The sequence below is a fragment of the Chaetura pelagica genome, unplaced genomic scaffold, assembly GCF_000747805.2.
Source record: "Chaetura pelagica isolate M959 unplaced genomic scaffold, ChaPel_1.0 scaffold246, whole genome shotgun sequence".
NCBI classification, from domain to species: domain Eukaryota; kingdom Metazoa; phylum Chordata; class Aves; order Apodiformes; family Apodidae; genus Chaetura; species Chaetura pelagica.
This window is the reverse complement of record NW_009953647.1, coordinates 3072540-3082999: the sequence shown is the minus strand read 5'-3', so window position 1 is coordinate 3082999 and position 10460 is coordinate 3072540. Positions and strand designations below refer to the sequence as shown.

The window sequence follows — 10460 nt, the reverse complement described above, 5'->3', positions numbered from 1 at the left end:
GGGGGGGGGGAAGGCAAGGAAAAATAAAAAAGCTTCAATGGGTCATAAGACCAGACATGCCATAAGGCAATCTGTCACAGAGTACTCATACTAATAACTGTTGTGTCAAAACTGAACATTCAAAAGAAAAGACAAACCTTCCTTTATGTTTTATGAAATGTAAGCCCACAGAATTAATAATTCATGAGATGAAGAAAAATATCAGATTTGGATATAAATATTAACAGAATACTGTCAACCTATTTAGAACCAAATTTTGACTTGACTGTCCTACCTTACAATTGTCAATCTAGATGAGAATATCCTTCAAAGTCTCTCAAAAAAAAAAAATAAATCAGTATGAAAGTCATTAATGAAGAAATTAATATTCTCTATTCTTGTAGGTCCTAAGCAAAACAGCAGAACTCTGTCCTGGGTTTTGCAGTTGCTGAGCTAATGCTAATTGACTGGCAATATTTGTTCTCAGAGATACGCTATGCTGTCAACAATAACATTGGTGTGCACACAAGAAAGTATACCAAAGAGACATATTAAAACCAACACCCAGTGGAAAAATGGTAGGAAAAGAGGGGAAGTAATTGTCAGGTGACAAAGATAAGACAGGTAAACTTATATTAAGTTTCAGAATACAAAGTTTATACAATGGGCCTTGGATATTTTTTTCTTATTAAACAGGCATTTAAAAACTAGACAAGAAAGCAACTAACTCATAATGCACAACCACATATCAGTTGGTTCACTGCACATAATTTCAACCAAATATTAAATATATTTTCAGAACACTTGTTAGTCTCAAACAAAGAAGTATTTAACTAGACATGTAACTGATGCAGCCATTTCCATTTTAATCTTTGTTTTGCTTACTGAAGTGGTTTGCAGTCAAAGTTCAAGATCTAGAAGAAACAATTTCTGCCTTATGATGCAAGCCCTTCTCTGCTTTCACTACCATTACAGAGAATAGAATACTGGAACACAAAACACAACTGTATCAAAAATCAGGAAAGTCATCTAAATGTGTTGGTCTAAATGGCGGTAATAGGGCTTCTCTTTACAGGTTTTTTTTTTTTCTTCTCCCCAGCACTAATAAAATTTTAGTTTAGTTATGTCCCTATCTGCACTTACATTCTGGCAACAGTATTAAAAATACTTCCAGATGCATTAAGATTTGACATACATTTTTTTTTAAGTCAGTTTAAACACTCCACTTTTCTCCACAGTTCCTGACATCACTCAGTGATGAGCATGCAGAATGAAAACCCAAATAAGTTAAACGTTACAAGCTTTTATTTTTTTAAAAAAGTTAACTCCTACCTTTATCATTCTAGAGAGATCTCCAGCATCAGCTAATTCCAACACTATGTTCAGTTCGTTGTCTTCAATGAATGAGGCGTAGTATTTAATTACATTTGGATGATTCAGTTGCTATGAAAGCAGAACAATAATACACATCTCAGTGTAGAGCACATCTTACTTTTTAAGACTGACATATGAAACATTCTTATTTAGGCAAACAAAACAACCACTAAAATCTATTTCAGTATGATACAAAAAGTATATGCTTATAAGAAGTATTCACAGATAAACACTTTGGAAGAACCTGGTGGCATTTTAGGATCAACATGATGACTGACTGAAGTTGCAATTTTAGAGTAATTTTGCTTCAATGTATTTCTGCAATAGCATGCTAAACTGATCTGAAATAGTTAAGTCAATTCTTAAAATCAGTATTGTACTGTACAGCGGACACATCTTATTAACAATAATGTGGTTCTAGCAGAAATTCCTGCTTGAAAAGTTACCATTTGTCTATAAGATTTATTTCTCAATGTTAATTTTTAAAGCAAAAATATTCCAAAATTCCTGAAGTGAGGCTTATAAAAATTACACAGATAACAATGTGTCTCAACATTTATGTCAAGTGTATCTGTGAAAAACTTAAAATGCTTCAATAATGGCTGTGCATTTTTAAATACATTTTACCTTTAGAAGATCTATTTCTTTGATGCAGTCAGCACGGGCTTTGGCATCCATTAAATCAAATATCTAAGCACAAGAGAAGACATTTTTATTAAGTGATTAAATACATAGCAAATTGAGTTACCATTATTTCACAGCAACCATAAAGCAACTTGAGCTATGCATTTAATAGCAAGATGTAATGTTGCAGTAAGAAGTATTCCTAATGCTCTGATGCACTGATACATCAATGCTTTTAGCCCCCTCGTAGGAAAAAAGTCCATTGCAAGTACAAGTTTTCCAATTACTTAATTGCCACCTCCATGTAACTGTTTAAAACACATGGCAATAGTTCAGTGCGTTCCCGTCAAGTTGATTTTAATCCAAATGACAGCTTCCTCTCCCATTCCTGCCACACCATTATCACAAATTCATTCTTCCTAGTACTGAGTATACCTTTTTTTCCTACTCTTTTGCTACAGTCACCTTTTTTCTAGTCTAAATAATGCACACACTTTTGTTCTCTCAGGACCAAAACTTCATTGTCACCTCCAATTCTTTCTCTCCCATTTCCTTAACTCCAGCAAGCAAAGAAGTGATTCAGGTTTCGTAATTAGTTTAGTAGAGCAATTTTTCTATCATCTGTCACCTTGACTTTTAAAGCCTGTTAGAGTTAGACATCTCTGCTCTTCATTTTTTTCCCACCTCCCATCTGCTCAAAATTACTTGGCAATGTATCTCGTTTTTGCCTCCTCAAGTTAACCACATTACTCTCCATTAATTTCAACTTTGCATCAGAGTAATATTTTCCTGCTTTTAGTGTCCTTGTCCACCTTCTACAAATTTATGTTTGATCAAATGTCTATTTTCACTTCCTTTTTGCACCACCATTGGGTTCCCTTCTCACTTAACTTTCTCAGATGTGCATCTCCACACACTGCCACGGACTATTCCACTTAGAAATGACAAAAATCTTACTTCTTCAAGGAACCCTTCCACTACTTTCTGAATAGTAATTTTAGAAACAAAAAACACTACTCATCAACTTCTGTGTGGTCTGCCTATTACTTTTTAACCTATCCAAAAGAATAATAGAGACACACTATCAGTTTTAGTAATTGTCACAACACTTACGAGACTACTTTTTCCTTTTCAAACTACATCTTTCCAATTCACATCATCTTTTCCTACAGTCTCCAGGAAAAGATGTATTATGTGCTGGCAAGATCACTGGTACCTGGTACCATCAGCTCAAGAAGATCAAAAGCTCAACAGCTGACAACTTCTATTTTGTATCTTGCCATCAACTCCAGAAATAAAAATAAGGATCAACAGCACTTTGAGTACTGAATATCTGCAAAGAGTTTATCTCATAAACTGACTGCCCAATTGTCCATGTGAATCACACCTTTCACCCTCCCCAAAGAGGTTCAAACCAATCAGGAAGTCCACACATTATCTGCTAAACCACATCTAAATTTTCTATGCCCCTATGCACAGTAAGTTTGTCATTCCTTTAATCAACTGAAAGGAAAAGTCTAGAGACTTCATCCGTGGAGCACAGACCTCACAGAGCACTACTTCCATTCAGACATCCAACTTTCTGTCCTCAAAGCTGGCATAAGACAAAAAAAAAAACAAGCAACACCAACCCTGGAGTGGATACAAAATTCAGTTTTTGTCAAAAATAACCAAAGTGTAAGTCAAGAACTGAAATGCTAGACTTGTACATTGTAAGAAGAAAAGAGGGAGGAAGAAACAAAGAAGAAAACAAAACTACTTACCAAGAAAGAAAGGGAATAAACCATCTTTCGAGGTCCCTTCCCAACTCCTAGGATTCTATGATTCTATGAACTACTCATATATTTTAATGCCAGGATGAAGGGAAATAACCAGACTGAGCTAGACGCAAATACTGAGAGGAGACTGTGAGGGACTTAACAGCAACACAGCAGAGTTAAGTCACAAGAAAGGAATGCTAACACTAAGAAATAAAGCAATTTTAGATGTAGTAGAAAAAAAGAGTTCTATATATGAAATTACAGGTACAAGAATTAAGAGGTAAATAACGCTAACAGAAAAGACAGAAAAGATAGCTTATGAATTAAAGTTGGGAACTTAGTGAATCAAATTAAACACTGTGAACCTGTTAGAGATCCCAACTGCAAATGAATATACTGCTCTTTAATAATATTGACAACAGACTGAAGTCCTCGTGTTTGGTACAGTCAAGAAGGATTGTAATTATTTTTCTAGGAAGCACTTATGGAAGGTCTAAATATGGGAGGTAACACATTAACTGATGAAGTACTGCAAAGGCACAAAACCATAATTGTCCTTCCCTGTAACGTAAGAGGCTAGCAAAAGGAAAATTTTATAACCCCCTCTCTCAAAAGCAAACCACGAAATTGTGTACCAGGAAGTAGGGAAAAAAGGGGACAGGTATAGAGGCATGTCTTGAAGCTTCACACTTTTGCCAAGTTGGATAATATTGAGGTAAGAATAAATGATACACCCTATAAATGATACAGAGATTAGACATAGACAGAGAACTCCAAAAACACTGGAGAACCTAATCAAAGCTGCAGAGAAAATTTTATATTGAAAACTGTACACAAGTTATCTACTTGTAACATTCACAGAAATTAGCCAAAGCACAATTTCAAGATTCAAAACCAAAAGAGTTTTACTGTGTGAAAAAAAAGCAGGGCAGTTCGCACCTGTCAATGCTTCTTTCAATATGCCAATAGTGTTTACCTACAGGACTATTTCCTTACACACCCAAACAAGCAAATTTTCTGAGAAAAGTTTTTATAAGCTACATCTCTGATAGGGGGTATAGCCTATAAATCAGTACCTCTCAGAGGAATAACAACACAACAACAAAAACAAAGTCCTAGACTCAGGATTATGAAAGATTTAAGATCAAGGCACAGGAAAATAAGAGAAAATGCTGTTTGTGTATTCTGGCTGGTATTCCTAGGACTTCCAATTGGTTATTAAACAACCTGAAGTAGACTAGACCAAGCAGCTGCTCTCATGAATGAGCAGACTGAAGTTTTATAAACATAACTCCTCATACTTTTGCTACACTTTATACAGAGGAGTGGCAAATTTGTCACAGATTCAGCTAAACGGAATATTTCAAACATTACCTGAATAAAATATAGCAAGACAGAAAAATTGAGTCTTTTTTGATCCTTACAAACAGAAAGACTGACAATCCGAAGATTTACTGTATATCATTCTTAAGGTTCTCCATCAGGCTTTGGTCCAGATCTAACTTCAATAGACTGTAAGAGCATTTCCCAGAAATGCAGAATTTCAGCTCCACAAACATTAACATCCTCCCACAGTAAGACTGGAAAAAACCCCACAAGCCAAACCAACAGCAAGAAAAAAAAGAATATTAAAAAAAATCACCCAATCCATGGCCTCTGAGGAACGTCTGCTCTATCATACTACATTCAAACAGCTTGCAGAGATTTTCTTTCTGAATAGATTATCTTTCCATTTTGCCAAGCTGCTGCCGTTTGGATCAGCGGCCGCTAGTGTAATAAGCCATGTCAGCTACCAAGGAGGCTACTGTAAACACAATGAGAAAACCTCCACGCTTCACCAAAAGATGACTCAACACTGAAGAACATCTTGCACTGAAAAATGGAAGCCGCAACGCAAGATTTTAAGACCTTAAGAACATCCTTTCAAGTGCATGTCAAAATTACACATGGCACCTGGCAGCAACCAGGTGGCTTGCTTTGCAGGAGCTGCTGCAGACACTGCAGGAGAAGCTGTCCTTTCCCTCTGGTTTACTACAGACAGGCCAATATGAAAAGATGTCAGTATTTCTGTCACAACTCTTAACAGCTCACAGCGTTGCAAGCAGACTAATTTCATCTTCAGCTACTATTACTCAGCAAGCCAACCTGAAAGATCAGCTTATGCTCCTTCCTCTCTAGCAGATGCGTTGCACACAAATTTATGTCACACACAATTTGTAGCCCTATAAAGACAATAACGCCATTGCTATTAGCAGGCAACGGCCTCAGACTACCTCAGAAACACAAGGCCTAAAGACTTTCCATGTTTTGGCTGGACATCTCTTGGCCTAAATTTGTATTTTGAGCTCAAATTTAGCTGAAGCAGCACATGCTTTGCACTTGAGAGACTTAACTGTAACAAAGTCATTACAGTTAGACTTGTGTCTTATTTGTTTTAATATTCAGCTCAGCTTTGTGCAGCTGCACCGTCTTAAGGAAATTATAGTGGATATAATAAAGGTTAACAAAACCACAGTGATTAACATCAGAAAACTTCTGAACCTCCACAAAGTATTAGCAACCTATTGCTTGAAAGCACCCAGCATAACTCATCACAGAGCTACCATCAACATTCTCTTCCCAGCAGAGCTCAGGACACTGGAAGGGTGAGCCTAAACAGGGGTCAATGTGAAGAAGCTTGTGCACATTATCAGGTACTAGCAGTAATGAGACTACAAGTGTTAGCATCACTGTAATTGGCTAGCAATAAAAACTGCTGCATTTTGATTAGACTGCTAGGGCATTAATTAGACTAAAAATAAATTCTAATCCTTGACTTCACTTACGAGGTCAGGATCACAGGGTAATTCTGGTTGGAGGTGAGTTTCTCTAGTCAGCACAAATTACACAGTGTAATAGACTCTTATTTAAAATTTTAATTATTTTCCTCCAATTTCTATTTTCAAGGACCATTATAAGATTAACATTTCTGCAAGGAAACTGTTTGCTGTTAAAAGCCTAATAATAAGCAAACATTATATCTGATGTTTTTATGTTGTGCCACTTTTCATGAAGAGTGCAGTAAGCACTACACTTTAGTTAGCAAACACTGTGAAATCCCTGAAACAATTAGGCAAATACAGCTGAAGACTTAGGAGAGCATCTTAAAAGCCCTTAGTAATTTTTCTTCCCACTTAGCAAGAACACTAAGTGGAAAAAAAAGTTAATTTTTAGCTCTCAACTTCTCATCTCCCACTGCAATCAATAAAAAACAAAGGAAGAGTAGAAGGACAAGTATATGCTGATACTTATTTCAAAATACTCCCCTCTGTGTGCTATGCAACTCAGAGGTCTCTGTTAACTTTGAATTGAATATCCTCCAGTACCTTCATGTGGGCGTAGATTATAATTTTATTTTTTCAGCATTCTATATATACCAGTTGAAAGTACTGTCAAGAGCTATTGATATTTTTAAAATAGTTTCTAGGCTATTGTAAAATACAGAGCAGGAACTGTTCACTATGCAGCTGTGTAAACTAAACAAAAAGGCTGCAATACACAAAATCAACTTCCTGAGTAAAGTTCTTACATGCCCACACATGCAACTGGAGCTCCTGGAAGGCTGTATGAAGGTTTAGAAACATTTAACCACTGGATGGAAAACATCAGACCTTATCTTCCAAGTGTAGACTGTATTTGATCTATTACCAGCTACCAATTCAACTCATCATCTAAAGTAACATGTCAAGTTGGGAATCTACTTGAATTCTCTCGCTCTGAAGTCCATCACATTTCCAAGTTTTCCTTTTCAGTACTGTCAAGGATAAAAGTCTAACAATTTAACCCATTTCTGCTTGAAATTCTCTATAACACAAATCTTCCAAAAATATTTCCAATGCAAAATACAAACATCACTGCTGTAACATAAACCTACAGACTGGCAAGCAAAATACAGAGCTGAATACACACAGATATTAAGAAAGATGATACTGCAGAGCAGCCATGAGCATTAGAGTATTTTGCCATTGCAGCACTCCTGTGCTGAGACAATAGTGTTTCATAAAGTGTGAAATCACAAGCACTTTCCTAAGATTAATTATCTCTAATTCAGGCCTGAAGTAGCAATCCACTGACAACGCACAATGAATAATGAACGTGAGTGCTAGATAAAAAGATTCATTGTCTGACTCTCTAACATAGGGGTCTCCAATTTTTGAATGAAAGGGAAGGAAAGGTGGAACAATATAAGGCAGAAACACAATGAATCTGCTATTTTGTTTAAATATTTTAAATTTAAACATTGCTAAATTTTACTCAAAAAGTAGCTCAGAAAGTTACACAGCCTTACAGTCACTGACTTTATTTGCAACTCTTTCACCATCTAAGGAAGTTTTGCGAGAATGTATTTCAGTGTCTAGTACTTCCTCACTTCCCTCCCCGGCAGTGAGGACTGGAGGGCTCACTGCTCAGAAGGCTACACCATACCTCAGAGTGTTGGTGGTTGTGTTACCTGGGGTGGCAGTAATAGAGATGATGCTTCCTCAAGCACAATTCCTCAGTATAGTTTGGGCCTCAGGCTTAACACACGTTAAGAAACCTATCCAGAAGCTCTTCAGACTTACACTGCTATGTTCTAGTTTATGTTTGGTTGATTTTTGCTGATATTTCTTTGACTCAAATTGTAGTTTAGACATTAATGAAAGTGAAGGACTGAAGTTTTTTGTTGAGATTTTTTTAGTTCTGGTTTAATTTAGGTAATATTTCCACAGCATCTCAGAAACCCAACTCCATGGAAAAAGAGAGAACCTAATTATCATAAATACCACTTCCCTAATTACATGAAGACAAATCACACATGGGAGGATGACACACAAAGGGTATAAACAGGAAAAAAAGACTCGACATACTATGTTGTGTATTCTGCTGGTTACATTACTAGAAGGAAACTGCAAACTAAACAGTTTTCACTCTGCTACATAACCTACTGGAAACCAAATCAAGAAAAACTACTTTGTGTCATCTGGAGCCAGCAGCAACTACAAATTCAGAAAGAGTGGTTTCTGTCACCATCTGCTTGTCCTTCCTCCCACGGCATCTTACTGCCACTTGCTTCTGCTCACATCGAGTTCCACAAACAGACATTCTGTACACATTAATATAACATTTATCAATATTGTACATATTTCAGCCAAATAAAATTTTAATAGCAGAAAATAAATATTCTTGTTGGAAAGCTTCATAAAGAACCCCAAACTAGCAATCATTTGGAACAAATCATGGCCTGAGATGCAGTAACTTTTAAAGGGATGTTAACTAAGGAAGTCTAAGTCACGTCAGACCTTGAAGGTAGAGACAAACATGGGGATCGACAAATACCCATGAATGGAACAGCTATATTCCAAACACAGACAAACAAAATGGGGAGTAGGTGGAATGGACACAACTTGCAAGATTAGAGGGAAGGCATGTAGCAGTTAAGATGAGAAAGGGCAGAAAATGGCAGAGTAGATGTTCAGATCTTACTTAAGTTACTTAACACGAAGTACAGCATTTACAGGCACTATCTCAATGTGGAAATGTGGAAAGCTGTACCCATGCACAGGTCTAAAACAGAAAAAAACAGAGCCTCTCCCTTGCAACAGAAAGAAGCATTCCTCCTGTTTTGTTCACACTGAGCTTCCATTAAAGGGGCACCAGAAAAATAGGCAGTCTTTCAATTCAAATAAAAAATGGCTGAAATTAAAAGCAAAAAGCACCATCATAAAGAAGACCCACAAAATTTTCTCTGAAAAGCAATCACATCTCACCAAAAGACATCTATGAAAACAAATTTTATAGTGAAATTAAGCATTGTGACTGCATTTAACAAAAATATTTCCAGGGAATCTTGGAGAAGGTCAAAGAAGCACAGTAACAATTAAGATGGTCTTCTGTCCAAGCTATCTGAAGAGCTTTAGATGTCAACTATGCAAGCTGATATGGCTGTGCCAAATGCTCAGTGCTGCCACAAGCCTTCTGAACTCTGGATATTATACCATCATTCACTTAGGAATTTTCTTCCCTTCTAGGTTAACCAAATCTCACTTTCCAGATAATACTCTTAAACATACATTCAGTCTTCATATGGAAAGTGATTTCACAGATCACAGCACACAGCCCCTCCTGACACAAACAAGGCAGTAACATTCACATATGTTGGGATATTTTAAGGCAATCAGAACACTATCAGGATAAAACCACTTGGGAGAATCATAACTCTTTAACCCTATTTCCTACCAACCACCAAGTATACCCTTAGAAATTTATTAAATGGTCGAACAAGAAAGTTTTTCATAGCAGAAGAGATATCACATGTATATGGACATCATAATATCTTTTTCATTAGTTAAAAAAAAGATTTTTTTCAAATTATGAAATTTGATGTAAGAATAGACCAGTACATACTGACTTTTGAAACGCTAAGAGCGCACATGCTATAATGCCTCTGTATTCTTAATGCAAACACCATTATAAAAATTTCATAGTTAACACTGAAAGGCTGGACTTTATTACTTCCTTCAAGTACCCAGGCATTCCACATCTGCCTTAATTGACATGCATTTCAAGTCACATTTGACCTTTTTGGTTTCTCACGCATTGAAAATGAAGGAAGAATTAGCCTAGTGTTTTAAGACTGTTGATCAAAGTTTCAAGAATATATTTCAGCTTTTGAAGTAGTACATATCTGGCAGTTTTCCCAGAAGG

At 36.4% G+C, this 10460-nt stretch overlaps 1 protein-coding gene across 1 annotated transcript in view; it reads right to left on the bottom strand.

Moving 5' to 3' along the window:
• Nucleotides 1-10460, bottom strand: part of NEK7 (NIMA-related kinase 7) — a 51325-nt gene that overhangs the window by 35160 nt on the left and 5705 nt on the right. Inside the window, exons 3-4 of the mRNA XM_009999902.1 lie at nt 1981-2043; nt 1312-1422 (exon numbers count right to left, since the gene is read on the bottom strand). Of these exons, the coding sequence (XP_009998204.1) occupies nt 1312-1422; nt 1981-2043 (174 nt within the window). The remainder of the gene's footprint in view (nt 1-1311; nt 1423-1980; nt 2044-10460) is intronic.